The sequence below is a fragment of the Gambusia affinis genome, linkage group LG20 (assembly GCF_019740435.1).
Source record: "Gambusia affinis linkage group LG20, SWU_Gaff_1.0, whole genome shotgun sequence".
NCBI lineage: Eukaryota > Metazoa > Chordata > Actinopteri > Cyprinodontiformes > Poeciliidae > Gambusia > Gambusia affinis.
Window position 1 is genome coordinate 9,111,188 of NC_057887.1, and position 15,102 is coordinate 9,126,289.

Genomic DNA, 15,102 nt, shown 5'->3' on the forward strand with positions numbered 1-15,102 from the left:
AATATGTAGTACCTACGAAGTCTGGCTAGGGGCAGTAGTGCATCCTTAAAGTTATTTATTACTCATGAAAGAAGAATTTGAGATAGCACTTTACTCAGAGTATTTCACCATTTGAAATAATGTTGAGGAAAGAAAAAATAAGTTCTTTGTTAGTTTGTATTATTTTTTTGCCCCTCCAGAGGGTCTTTTGTCCTTTATATGACAGTAGGCTGACAGGAAGGTGGGGAGGACATGCGGCGAGTGTCGGTCGGGTCCGGGAATAGAGCCCGCTGCGGCCGCATTGGGGGCTCAGGGCCTCCAGGTGTGGGTTGCGGTATCCCCTACGCCACCACAGCACGCCCCGTATTGTTTTATGTGTATTCAGTATATAAATCTGTGTGAAATATATTTAGCATCCCGATCCACGCTCCATTCCAGTAGGTGGCGGTAATTCACACCAAGACGTTGCTTTAAAAACGAGAATTGGAAGAAGAACAATAAAGGACGATAGATGATGAATGGTAGGTGAACCTAAAATATTAAACAAACCACAAAGGTTAAAAAACAAACAAACAAAAAAAAAGATCCAGTGAAATGACTGACTTGCTGGTAGTGTTTGTTAACTTGTATACATCCAAAATCACGTTGTTGATTCTGACTTACAAACCTTTCAGCTTTGTTGGGGAAACAAGAACCATTGAGAGCTGGAAAAAAACGAACAAACATTTGTTTTTTTGTTTTGTTTGTTTTTTTCAGCAGTCGGTCTGATCCTCAACTCTAACGTCTCTGCAGAGATTTACTCACTTTACTCCTCCCTGTGGATTTCACTCATTCCTGCAGGTAATTATTGTACAGATGGACACACATAAACATTTGCACTCCCTAATTAATCTCTTGGGTTTTGCTGCTCCTGTGCTGATGTGATCACTGCATTCATGGATTGACATAAATTGCAATAATTAGTGGTATTGTTATTGTTGCTAAAATGCTAAAAATTCAGCCTCTTTAATTCCAGAAGAGTGCATAACATAAAACTGTAGTATGTGGACAAAGATGAATCATTAGTAGTGCTTAATAAAATAAGAATGAATGAATTACAGATGCTTTAATTTCTCTATTTTTCTCATATTATTCCAGCTATGCAGTAACTGAAGATTGATGCATTTCTTTTAACGCCGCATGTCCTTTTCTTTAAGGTTTCCTTACATTTGTATCAGATTTGCCTGAAAAGGGACATTTAGGAGAGAACTTTCTGTTCCCTCTGGTTCTTCTCACTTGCTGTGGTTTTGCTGAGATCAACAAAGCAAGTAAGGTGATTCTTTGACTTCTACCAAACTGTTAAAAGTTTTAGAAGAACGAGCACACAGTGTTCGTCTTCTCCCGATTATGGTTTTTATGAGGCCAGCGTTGCCTTACAGGCATAAAACAAAAGTTGGACTCTGCTCTAAATGTCGCAGGTTGCATGCAAGGCTCCAGCCTCGTAATCTCCTCGGCGTTTTTACGGGAAACTGGTTCACACGGTGAAGCTGTGACCTGCGAGCAGCCCAGTTTGGGATGGCTGCACGTGTGCCGCAGTCTGAATGACAGTGTTTTTATAATCAGCATCGAGTGGATGAACCGTCAAAACACACTGCTTCAGGACTGAGATAAAACGAGGAACCACATGATGCTGTGAGTCAGAGTGAAAGCTGGATTCTGCGTTGGTTTGCAGAACAAGCTGGGCTAATAACAGAGGGTACACAACGCTCTGGATCCTAATCTCTCCCAGGAGATATTTGAGCTGGCCCCGGATTTTCTCCAGTTTTCAGATTTTTCTCACGACGAGGATGCAGAGAAAACGGAAGCATCTGTATATGCATGAAGTGTAGCTCTGATGGAAATGGAAGTAAAGGTACAGGCTTACATAACGCCTGTCAGATTTGACGTAAGATGAGAGCTGAAAGCAAAGCTCTTTCTGCACTGCCGAGAACCAATCTCATCCTCTTCGTTTTGTTTCCACGGAAACAGTGAGTCGCATGTTTCAGACATGCGACTCACTGTTTCGGAGAGAGGAAGAAGAGTTTTGAAGACGACGAGGAGGAAGAACATTTTAAGTCCGACACCTCTGTCCAATCTGTAAAAAACAAAGATGGAAACCATCAGCAGAGGTCCCTGGGGATTCTCTGTCTCTGCAGGAGGAAGTCGCATCTGTTGGCGTTGGTCTATTTAGTCTGAATTAAAGACTGCAGCTTTAAATCTAATTGAAAGTGGAAACATCTGGAAAATGATTTTATGCTCCTCCCACCCCCATCTCATTTATTATGTTTAGAGAAGATGTAAAGTGATAGAAATCGTGATGTCATAAATGCTCAAAGGGAACTTCAGATTTAGACAATTTTAATGGGAAAGTTTGACGATTGTTTTGACAATTCTTTGCCACTTTTAAATGTTTCATCTTTTTAAGTGAAGATGAGTCACATTTCATCACATCAAGTGTAACGATGCAAAAGCAGCTAAAAGGTTTGATATTCAGACTCAAGGATTCCCGCAGAAAACTTGCTAAGCCCGATGCTAGGGGCACTGTGGCAGCCATCCAACGCCCCGTCGATTTTTGTGTTTAAAAATCTTTAAAGGTGACCGAAATTTTTAAAAAATATCATTGGGTAATTGTGTATTACTGGAAGACATTGTTAACAACACTGAAACACCAACTACAGGGCCTCAAAAAAGGCAACATGAAAAGAAACAAACTAAAATAAATACATGAATAAACATTGCTCAGCAAGTAAAGCCTGGTGGCCCGCCAGGCTTAGAATACACTGGGGGAAACCCTGACACTGTACGACTGAAAGCCGAAAGTTTGTTATTCTGGACATGTTTTACTGTCCTGTGTTAATCTCTCTTCACGCTTCCTAAAAAATAGACGTCCAGTTTAAAGTGACAATAATGATAAAGACAGTTTGATCTGATTTCGGAGGAAAATGAGGTTTGTGACGGTACGGTGCAGCATCTGTGCAAAACGACACCGTCTCCCAGGAAGTTTTCTTTTTCATTCTGGTGTCCGATTTTAAGATGGCAAACAAAACAGTTACCACGTTGTATTATTATTTTTTTAGAGGTAGCTTAGAGGTTTTATCAGACGGTGAGCTGAACAGATCTTTTTATATTTTGGCTATAAACTCAATAAGGACTATTTGAATTTTATGTAACACAAAGTAGTTCATAAGTGTGAAGTGGAAGGATAATCGCAGATGTTTGTTTGAACTCTTTACATTTAAAAATTAGAAAATGGTGCCGCATTCTCCCATGATTACCAGCTTCCTTGTCGCTGCTGAAGAAAACTCTCCACGCAGCATGATCCTGCCACCACCATGTTTCACAATAGGCGGAATGTATTATTCTCTTACTGAACTCCGCTTCACAAAATATCGAGTTTTGAAAGCGGAGCTGTTCAGCTGAGATCATCGTAAGGACTTTTAAAGAGAGACGCGTTTCTCCTGTGGTCAGATATCCGGTCCCCCGTAAGGCTTTGCGTTTGTTTCCTTCAGATGTCGCTCTGTTTGTATTGTTGGCAGCGCTGAGAACAATCGTGTCTTTTAATAATATATGGTGCATTACATAACACCAAGAAACAAGAAGCGGTGCTGAGAAAGAGAGAGAGAGAGAAAGAGAGAAACACGGAGGATCTGACTAACGCTGGATTAGTGTTTTAGCGTGACATCTCTGTTGCAGAACAATCAGACACCATGATAAGCCTGTAAGATGCACAAAGAAAAGTTGAGTCGATTCGATGCCAAGAACCCAGACTGAAGGGGAGAGGAGGCTGGGGGGGGGGGAGCCAGAGGAGGAATGTTGCCAGGTGGGGGAGGGGGCTCCACCCAGCATGTACGAACGAACAGCAGGATTATAATCACGTTCGGCCCTCTGGTGATACCGTTGTTCATGAGGAATTATCTTTATTATTATTTTTTATTATTATTATTATTATTCCATATATCCAACATCAGCAGATAGACTTCAAGCTGCAGTAAAAGAAGATGAGGTTTAGACTTCCTGTTGAAGAGGCAGCAGCAGCAGCTTCTTCTTCAGCCTGCAGGTTGCAAACATCTCTGTGCAGCATTAAAAATAATACCTTCCTCCACATTTTCTCTTCTCTGTGCTGAATATTTCAGTCAGCTGATGATGCTCTCTCCCTCCCTCCCTCCCTACATACACGGCGCAAAAAAAAAAAAAACAAAAAAAAAAACGCTCCAGAAATTTCATTCGGGGCGCATTACGGAGCAAGATGGCGCTCCTGCCGTCAGCACCTCGGACAGCACCGGCGGCTCGCGCGCAAACCCCGCTCCTCTTTTAACTTCTAATCGATTTCTATCAATCGAGGCGGCATCCACGTCACAAGACCCCTGCGGGTCGGAGCTGTAGGGTGGTGGGAGAACTTCCAGGTGAAGCTGTGGGAGAGGAGCTGCTGTCAAACTGGACTCTTCGTCTTCATCCGAACCAAGTTACTCGGGAGAAGAACGGAAAAGGGGGGCATTCAGATCAGCTGGTTTAAATAGACATATATTTTTTTGGGGTGGGGGGGAGAGGAGGAGGTGGGTGGGAGAGATGAGGCGACGGAGTCGCAGCGGAGCCACGGCAGAAATGAAGCTCTGATCTCCCGTTTTCCTGTCCTCTGAGTCCCGCAGTGTTTCTTCCTGGTTCTGCAGCTCCAGCTGGGAAGATGCTGGCGCTCCTGGGCGCGATGTGCTCGGCGCTGTTCGTCCCCGGCTGCGCCCTCAGCTCGCATTTCAACCCAGGTGAGTCCGCCCCGCAACACGCCAGATTACTGATGTCACCGCGTTCCTATTGATATAATTACAGCAGGTTGTTTCTCAGAAAAGAAAAGAAAAAAAAAAGAACAAAAACAAAACTCCACGTTTTTTTTATTATTATTATTATTATTATTTTAATTGTGGTTTGAGATGGCAGGAGTGATGTAATGCTTGCGCTTTGCTGGTGCTGCTGCATGTTCTCCTCCTGACCGTGTTTGATCGGATGTGAGTTAAAGAGGAGAGGCCGACCCTCGGGTTCAGAGATCAGAGCAGTTCAGGTGCAGGTAGAGGTGAAAGGTGAACGACGAGTTGTTGGGAGGTGGAGGAAGATGAAGCAGGACTCCTAATTAGCGCCGAGGGGACGGAGGAAGGCAGAAGCTGTTGGAATAAGCCGATTTCTCTGCAAGACGAAAATGATGAACCTATGATGTAGATGGAAACTCAAAGGTGGGGTTTCAGGTGACTAAAAGGTTTCTGGATAAACAGATTTCCACTTTCACTCTCACTCCCCTCCCTGACTCCCCCCAGCATGTGAAAAGATTCCTACTAGTCAAAACTCTCTGCTCTTTTAACAGTACCACTTTCATAATCTCAGTGCTTTTCTAAAACGGGCCGAGTAGCAGAAATCTTCCACTCCACCGCAGCTTTTTAAAGTATCATCGGATGCAGCAGCAGCAGCAGCAGCAGCAGCTGACAGGAAAAGAAAAACCTTTTTGCCCGTATTCTATCCCCTGGGGAACAGTAAATTTAAAGATCCAATTCAGAGGTCTGTGTGGAAGTATAGATTACCTCCTCAAGAATACAAATAAATAAATAAATAAATAAATAAACAAATAAATCGAAAAATTTTAAAAATGGCACTGGAAAAGCCGCTGCTGAATCCGCTTTGTGTGTGTTTGGGTTGATGACATCACAAGAGGCACTAAACATTATGCTGGACAGGTTTCATTTTTGACAGATTTCCACATTGCTGCTGTAGCCGTTTGCCTGTTAAAAAGAGCCAACATCGTGTGTTCGCATATTTCACTTTTCACCATTAATCTTTGGCTCTGAGGTTGAAACGCCTCCTTGCCATCACCCTAATGTTTAGCTCCCTCCACAGATTACTAATTGGATTTATGTCGGGGCACTAGTACTCCAAATTGTAAATATTGCTTCCATTCAGAGAACAGAACCAGTACTGGATGGGTTAAAAGATTACTTTAACTGTAAATCTGCCGAGGAGATGAATAGTTTTGAGACTTTTTCCTCCTTGCAATCATTTTCCTTTTTTTTTTTTTTTTTTTTTTTTTTTTTTTTTGCAAAAGTTGCAGAATATCCAGCAATTCAACTAATCAACTGAATCAGTCCGCTCCTTCTGCTCCTCTTCATAAACTAAAGTACGAAGAGGCATAAATTAGCCAAATTTCCGAAAATCTCAAATACAACTCAAACGTTTTGATTCGACTGCTGATCGCAGATTTGACAGGGCAAACGATCTCTGATCAGTTAGTTGCCTTATGTGAGGTCATCGGAGGCATGTGGTGTGGACACTGGTTTTTGAGAGAGTGTCTGTTTCATCTTGATTAAATAGCAGCTCACAGTAAAACAGCAGAAAGCTGGGCCTGTAGCGCTAACAGCGAGCGACCGCATCGACGGTGGGATAGTTGACTCACAGGAAGCCTGGTAGGCAGCTTTAATTTGACAGAAATCTGATTCCAGACAGAAAGATCTCCCACCATGTCAGCTCCGTGTTTGTGCTGCTGTCAGTCTGGCGCTCCCGTAACTTGCTGTCACTTGTTCTTGTCTTGTTCCGCCGTTTTCTTTCATGCCCGAATAAGAGAGGCTTATGTTTGGTTAATTTGGATGACGTCAAAGATTCTGGAGTTTTGGAAACGTCGAAGAAAATGTCTTACTTTTACTGTTCTAGTCCCCCACGGGATTTTCGATTGGTGGAGAAACATTGGCTTGATGTTGATTCAGTAATGGAGAATTAGTGGTTGCAGTGCAGCATCCAGGTTGTTTTCTGACGGCTCAGAAAAACAACCCACATAAAACTCAAGACATGCAGTGCCTTGTAAAAGTATCCACGCCTCTTGAACTTTTCCACATCATGTCATGTTACAACCCAAAACCTCCCTGGTCTCTCTAAAGAAAGCAGAGCATAAAGGAAAAGAAAATGATATGTTTTCCTCTAAATGTTGTACAATTAGAAATCTGAAAAGTGTGGCATGCATTTGAATTCACCCCACCTGGAGAACTAATATGTCTCTTAAAACCCTGTACATCCAGAGGAGGGAACTTTTGCCCATTATTACAATTTTTTTTTATTAAACATTTATTTATTTATTTATTTATTTTTGCAAAATGGCTTAAAATTAGTCAGATTGGACGGAGAGCATCTGGGAAGTTCAGTTTTCAAGTTCCGGCACAGATTCCTGATTGGATTTAAATCTGGACTTTGACTAGACCATTCTGTGTTAAAATGTGTTAAAATTCCGCTAACGTCGAAGAAACACGTTTGTTCATGCAATAAGTCATTAGAAAACCTGCAGTACCATCAGACTCCTGCCACTTATTGGTGTCTTCTTTGCTTTTTCCGCTAATAGTAATATCTGGCTGTTGATCACGACTCATGTTGAGCAACCACAAAAAAAGTGTTTCCATTGAGGTTCAGCAAAATACATTAATTTTCACACAGACACAAACCCCCCTTCATCCGAGCACAAAAACATTTTATGTAAACACTTTTTGGAAATTGTTTCCATTAAGTGAATTTATTTTCATAATTCCACCTTTGTGCAATTTTTTAAAAATATTTTTTTATTCCCCTCCAGGGGGTCTTTTGTGGGCTCTAGTGTCCCTTATATGACAGTAGGCTGACTGGAAAGGGAGAAGACATGGGGCAAATGTCGGCCGGGTCCGGGAATCGAATCCACGCATCGAGGACTTGGGGCCTCCAAGTGTGGATTGCGCTTTCCCCTAAGCCACCACAGCACGCCCCACTTTTGTGCAATTTTAAGGTCAACGGAAATGCAGCTGCTATAAAACTCAACGTAAACACAGAAATTGGTCTGACGGTGGCATCTTTGCTCCGTCTGATCAGGAAGTGGGAACATTTTTAAACTTTTTAAAGCAAATCCGAAGAAATAAAATATTTATTGATGTGTTGCTGAAATCTGTTGCACGCATGTCGACCCTTTAAATGGGGAGCGGAGGGAAGAAGCAGAATGCAAGCGGAGCCCAGAAATGGGCATTAGATTTCAGTAATGACCCAAGCGAAAGGTAATCTGAACCGGGGAATATTCTGGACTTTCTGGGCTGTTCTAAATGCTCTGTGGGGAGCAGGACGATGACATCACAACCCTCTGAAGGGCTTGGCTTGTGTCTGTAGGGTGATTTTTACTGGCAGTGCTGGCAGACCTCAGGTTGTCCGTTTCCCATCTCTCTGTGGACTCCTGGCCGCTCGCACAGCAGCTCTCGCTGATCATATCGCCCAGGAAACGAGGAGAAGCAGAAGTTTGTATGTTTTAAAGGTCATCAGAGCCTCATCGTTCTAGACTGGAGTGCGGGTTGAGGAGCTGTTAGAAACTCAGAGCAGAGGGGATACAGGCCTGACAGAACGAGGTGTCGGCGTTGACCTTCCTCCCCTTCAGTGGGTCTTTTTGTGGGCTCTAGTGTCCCTTATATGACAGTAGGCTGACAGGAAAGGGGGGAAGACATGCGGCAAATGTCGGCCGAGTCCGGGTATCGAACCTGCGACAGCCGCGTCGAGGACTCCAGGCCTCCAAATGGGGGTCGCGCTATCCACTACGCCACCGCAGCACGCCCCGTCGGCATTGACCTTTGACCTTCACGCAGCGGAAAACGATCCCGCGTGACGGTGTGGAATGTAGGTGGAGTCGGTGCAGATGCTTTGATTGAACGGGAGCACGGCAGAATGGGTTATTTGCTCCTGGCCACCTGCTGAAGTGAAGGGCGAAAACGCTCTGGGAGTAAATTGGATTTGTGCGGTTTGCAGGGATTGGCTGTCGTCTGAACGCTTCTGTTGAACACCTCTGTCCTTATCTGTGGTGATGAAAGGAGCGCAGCCGTCAGAAGTTGTCCTTTTTTGTTGTTGTTTTTGTTCCTCTGAGCTGCTAAGTGTTTGGCTGGTGCTTTCACAGGCAGCCTCTCTCGCGCGTTTGCAGGAGCTCAGACGAATAATTACCTCTTAATGCACAACAATAAATATATTTTTGGAGGCAAAGAAAGTCAACTCTCTCAACCTTTGCACAAATTAAACTGTGATGCTTCATTCAGGCACCAAAACATAAATAATCTCTTGATTCTGCTTTCATATTTAATGAGCAGCTTTCTTTCCGTACCGTGTTGTGCTGTGGTCCAAAATGTAAACTTCCTGCTGTACTTGCACTTTAAAACCCCCCCCCACAAAACTTCAAGATAGATTTATTGAGATCTAGGATTGATCTATTGTAACTGTGAGTAGAAAAAAAAACAAACACCTGTTTTTGTTCTGGAGCAGCAGATTCCACATTATTTAAATGTTACAAAGAAAAATCAACAGAAAACTGTGTCTGGAAAAATGAATTACAGCGTTCACTTCAATCAAACTTTAAGGGGAATTTGGCAGTTGCTGATTAAATGGGTCGACCCGTCGGGTCATTAGCAGTGTGAGGAGAATGATTTGATGGATCTGGTTCAAACTGGGATAAATTGAGACGAATCCTGGGAGGAGAAACATCAGCGACGACCTTAAAGAAGCAGCTTAGGCATGGCGGTGGTGGGGTGATGGTTTGGGCTTGTTTTGCACCTACAGCACTGATACATAAAATCTGAATTAGAAGTAGGACTTTTCTCTTCTAATCAAGACTAATTTAGATTTTCTCTCACGTGACGTTTTATTCATGTAAGAGCTGCTATTTGTTAGAAGCTCTCTTTGGTTTCAGCGCGCAGCGGGAGGTCAACTTTGTGGAAGTTCTTAATTTTTAGAGCGAAAATGAGACGTTTCAATATCCCCGCTGAGTCACTGTGTCACCATTATTTCATATAAAAGCCCCATTCAGGGTTCAGTCAGTGACTCAACTTGTTACAAAAGTTTGTTTATTTTCCCTCTTCTGATTGAAATCAGCTGTGGCTTTCCGCTCACCACACACACACACAGCCACACACACACACACACACACACACACACACACACACACACACCTGTTGAGTCATTCCAATTTTGACACAAATTCTGCGTTTTTTTCTGCCGTGATCTTTTCGCTGGGCAGACGAGGGGCGGAACAGCTCACATAAATCAGGACTCGGTCTGAGCTCCATACGACGGCAACGACAAAAAACAAATGCCAGATGCTGGGTTTGTTTTCACTCATCCGTAGCAGAAAATGACCGTCAGAGAAGTGAGGCAGAAAAACAACCGACCTTCTCTGTGAAGAGGCCGTAATGTTGCGGGGTGTCTGGAGCAAGGCAGGATTATCCGTTTGCTGCTGAATTCAATTGAAATCGAAACTATTTTCCAACATTTTCATCCAGTTTGAGCCACGTAGGCCAGGTCTCCAACAAAAACTATAAGACCAAAACTAACAGGGATCTATTTTTGTCTATACTTTAAAATAATTGAAAATCAAAACGACAAGGACTTGTTTCACTTACATTTGCTCCTAACTTCCTGCTGAATAATAACAAAAAAAAGAAGCAAGAGACAACTGAGTACCTTTTCCTAATGTGATGACATTGTATTGCTTTGGTGTGGAGTAACGTAAGCCAAACACACGTGAACAGCTGCTTTTGGATGAGAGTGGGGATTTCTTATATGAATGTTCTCTGTCTCTGCACACGCAGGGACTCCAACATCTGAGATGAGTCGGCACGACGAGCTTAGAAAGCACATTTTCCTTTTTATCTGCTTGTGTCACATACTAATGAACACTGAAAGTATGAAAAACTGAAACAGTCTGATTAAGACGAATCCAGGTCAGGTTCGTTCAGCTTTTGATTTCATTATTAATTTAATTAGAACCAAACAATTCTAACTCTAAGAGAGAAAACGAAATGAAGCCTTTCACGCCTATGGTTTGTTCACCTTGGTCCTAACCACTGGATGAGTTGGTCAATGTTGACGTTTTCCGGTGGTTTGGTTTCTTTTCACACAGAGGAAGCTCTCTAAGCGAACCGAAACCTTTTCGCCACAAGCCGCATGAGAACGATGACGTGTGTTTGTCGGTCAGATGTGGTCGGGGTGGGAGAACCAAACGTGGATGATGTGTACTGAGCAAGTAGAGTTGAACGATGTCAATTTTACCGAATGATTTTCAGATGTCTTGAAAGCCTTTTGTGAAAGAGATGCGTACTCATTTACTCGTACTTTACTTCATCCAACAAAGCAACGCCTGACTATGGGAAGGCGTTTGGCTCAAACTTGCAGCAGAGAACTTTGGAGATGTGTCAAGTCGAGGTCGAATTGCTGTCACACAACGGTGCGCTTCCTGTTTTTACATCTACCGAAGCTAACTTTACAAAGGGAGAAAATGAACCATGTGTGGTTTTAAATAAACCAATTAACTCAGCCGTAAAAACACTCAAACTGTTTATCAGCTTTTGAGCTCCAGCTGATCTTAGCCTTCCGTTCTGTATCAGAGGCTTTATTTGTCTTCCGAAGATGGATTCCAGATTAAAAGGAAATTGGTGGGAAAGTCACTGGAAACTGGAACATTTTAGAAGCTGAAAATGTTCTACAGCAGTCGGAGTATTCTCTCATCAACAGAGAAACTGTTTATAACACCAAATAGATGGAGAGCATTTTAAATACCACTCAACTTGGGAGGTAATCCTTCCGTGAGGTTGCTTCAATTCACAATCTTCGGCTAAAAACCAAACTGCGTTGTTGTGTCGTCGTGGACGCAGGCAATAGCGTCACGACTAATCAGAAGCGAAACTCTGTTGTGCATTGTTTGGCTGTTAGCTTTCTGTGCTACATTATGATGTGATAACAAACGGGAGCAGAACACAAAGTCATTAATTCACCCCTCTGGAGTCAGACTCTGCACGTCTGAATCCAGAGTGAGGAGAAAAAAGGAGAGAAGCGCAGGCACACCTGATGAAATAATAATGAGGTTGAGTCTTTACTGATGCTGAAGGAGAGATGTTCTGTTGTTTGCTTTGCCGTGTGGAGGACAGAGTCACCTGTGACACGGCTGCAGGGAGGAATGAGTGGCCTGACGGGGAGAAGCTCCACGGCAGACGGTCTGACTGTAAATGAAACGAGGGGAGTGGGTGGGAGTGGGTCCCACTGACTGAGACGCGGCGTATGTGTCTGTGTTCATTGAAAATATCGTGCTGCACGAAGGTTTTGTGAGGATTTCACCGAGCTAGAATCGCCGGTTGTTAAACAACAGTTTGTCTGAAGACGGCGGGAGGCCGGAGGGCAGGACTGGAACCACGTTATCCATGAGGCAACAGGAAGGTTTTTTTCCGTGCACAGTGATATGTCAAATCAGACATCGCTGCTGGAGCGGTGGAGACAAGTCATGGCTCTGTGTCTGATCACTCAGTGGGAATTGCCCGACTGAATTTGTATCAGGAGGTTGGATTATGGTGTGAGACTGTTTATTAGGACTTGGACTCAAGCCTCTTAGCTCCAGTAAAGGACCTCTTAAAGCTACAGTATGTAATTTTTATAAAAAAAAAAAAAAAAAGTTACATATTGACACTTTGTACTTGTTAAACCCGTGACCATGTCGTGACAGTTTTAATGAAAGACGGATAATCTGCGAAAAGATTCTACAAAAAAATACACCTATCTCAGTCAAAATCAACCAATCAGAGCTAGGAGGTGGGTCTTGTCGCTGTCAATCATCCTCGTACATGTGCTGGTTGATGTGCTAATGGCAGAGAAACAACTCACAGCTCCAGGAAAACGGCGTATACACAGGCATGATTGACGGCGCGAAGGCCCTCCTGGATCAGAACGAGATGAGACAAAATTCTGCAGTGTAAAATGTTTTGGACAGAAGCACAGAATTAAATCACATGTGAGATTTTGGCTTTGTTATTTTGTGTCTCCAATATTTATAGAGATGGTTTGCTACATAGAGAAACAGGAAACCCAGAGTGTTAAACAGAAGTTTGAATTGTTGCTTATTTTTGTGTGTTGTGGTTTTTGCCTCTATGTGTCCAGGAGATGTTAGAAAAGCGATGAAACGTCCCAACATTGCAGGCCACGTAAACATTACAGATAAACCCGCCTGCAGTTTCAAATCAGAACAGATGCATCGGTGAAGCTGAAGTAATTCTAATGATGATGATTTTTATAAACTGCTGGAGTTTTCCTTTCCTTTTTTTTTTTTTTTGTTTTCTCCGAATCATTCTGCGGATTTTTATTTTTTTTAACACAGATTATTTCTTACTGCAGAAACCTTGTGGAGGGCATTTTATACTATCCCCCCAGCCTCCATCTTGGCCTGTTGTGGGCTTGACTAATGGGACGGATGATGGGGTCCGGCAGCCGTCACCTGCTCAGGTCTCCGCTCCGTCCCCAGGCCTGCTTATCCGTCTCTCCATCTCCTGATGAGGCCTGTTGGATCTCTCACTGGACGTCATGTTTGATCACACACATTGTTGTGATGTTGACTAAATACACGGCAGCTCTAATGAGGGTTTTATTCCTCAAGGAGAGCGGGGACGGGAGTACGCAGAGTGAGAGGCGGTGGGAGAGTTCAGCGTGTGTTGCTGCTGTAAAAACACGTCAACGATCCGTGGAGGAAAACTGCTGCTCTGACGAGTTTCTTTTTTCTTTTGTTTTATTTTTTCCGTTGGAAGACGTTTCTTTTCTTTCACTCACCAATTGCAGGATGTTGGGAACTCATGGTTCACCCAACTGTTTATGAAACGTGTTAGTCCTTTTGCAGTTAGCTCTGTTTTCCACTCAGCTGTGGAGGGAATAATCGGAATGTCTCCAATGTGCATCAGGCTACTTTTCATCATCTAGTTTACCCTGGATAAAGAAAGCCGTGTCCTGTTGTCAGGATGCTTACCTTTCCTCACACGCGTTCTAAAAACATGTCTTCCTTCATGTCAGGAAGCATCAGTTTTAAATTTTCGCATCTAAATCCGCTCTTGGGTGTGGTGTGTATCGGGATCGGATCGCCGCTTGTTCCCGTTTCAGCTGCGTGAAAGCACTCGGAGGAATTCACTCATCGATGCCAGAAGGATCTCTGGTTTGAATGCTGCATGCTGGGGTTGTTTTATAACAGGCCAGTGTTGATGAAGACTGACTCTGATTAGCTTCCCTACGTTCGCCACAAACACTGAAGAACCTGAATTATTTTTTCTATTTCTTTATTACATGCATCAAAACTGCAGAGCACCACTTTTTTTCATCTTCACAAGGAGAAAAACAAAATTTTCCTCCTGATAATTTAACGGAAAGATCTAAAGTTTGGCCTTCACGTTTTACAACGGATTTATTTTTTTTCATCCTGACTGTTGCTGGGATATTTTTTGCATCTCGTTTGTCGTGAACTGCTCCCGACTGAGGGATGTGAAACTGTTGGCAGGATGCTTGGTGTGATCGTGCAAATGTGCGACACAACTTTTTCACGCTTTATCATGTTCCAAGGGGCTTGAGTTTGTTTTACTGGGATTTTATGTGATGGACTAAGACAAAGTAGTCCCATTACAGTGGAGTAGAAGGTGAACATTGGGGTGTGCTTTGCCCAAAGTTATTATAAAAGTGGGGTGTGTGGAAGCATTTTTGAACTCTGATGCTTAAATAAGAAACCAGATGATGATGATCTTCTGTTATAATCTTCATCATAATGGATGCTGTCACTAGAGCTGCACTTTACGTCCCGGCTCTTTGTAATTTTATTTATTCATAGCCATTTCCTTATAAAACAAAGCAGAGATCCTTAAAAAAAAACCTTAATTTTCCTCCTGATAACATCCACCAGGCTTTGGTTTCTTTGGTTGCTTTGACTGTATCTGTAATTATGAGAGAAGTGCAGAAGGAACCTCATTTTCTGGCCCCTGTTTGGCCTCTCGGCTGAGGCATTAATGACAAATTGATCTGCTGTGAAGTAAAATGCGCTTTGCGAGGCGTCCACTTACCGTCGTCGCTCTGCTTAGTCTGCCGATCGCTGGATGAATAGAGTTCAGCTCTGAGGGGCGGACAGCAGAACGTCTGCAGATCCAGTCGTAGGGATGTTGATCCTCTGTAATCCTACACATCCTGAACTTTTCCCATCGCTATGGTGTGTGTGTGTGTGTGTGCGGTCATTTTTTAAATGTTTCTTATTGCCTGCCTTTCCATCTCTACATGAGTTGTCTAGAAGCTGTCTAAGTGCAAACA

General features: G+C 43.2%; 1 protein-coding gene across 6 annotated transcripts in view; it reads left to right on the forward strand.

Annotated features, from left to right (window-relative positions):
- The first annotated feature begins 475 nt into the window (after window positions 1–475).
- aatkb (apoptosis-associated tyrosine kinase b) overlaps window positions 476–15,102 on the forward strand; it is a 66,627-nt gene continuing 52,000 nt past the window's right edge. For 3 of the 6 annotated variants that reach the window (XM_044102878.1, XM_044102881.1, XM_044102879.1), the window contains exons 1-3: window positions 476–500; window positions 736–819; window positions 4,644–4,754. In XM_044102878.1, coding sequence (XP_043958813.1) covers window positions 491–500; window positions 736–819; window positions 4,644–4,754 — 205 coding nt within the window. In that variant the 5' untranslated portion in view covers window positions 476–490. Of the gene's footprint in view, window positions 501–735; window positions 820–1,255; window positions 1,287–2,081; window positions 2,175–4,643; window positions 4,755–15,102 lie in introns of those variants that run through there. The other 3 variants (XM_044102880.1, XM_044102884.1, XM_044102882.1) reach the window with 3 other exon arrangements.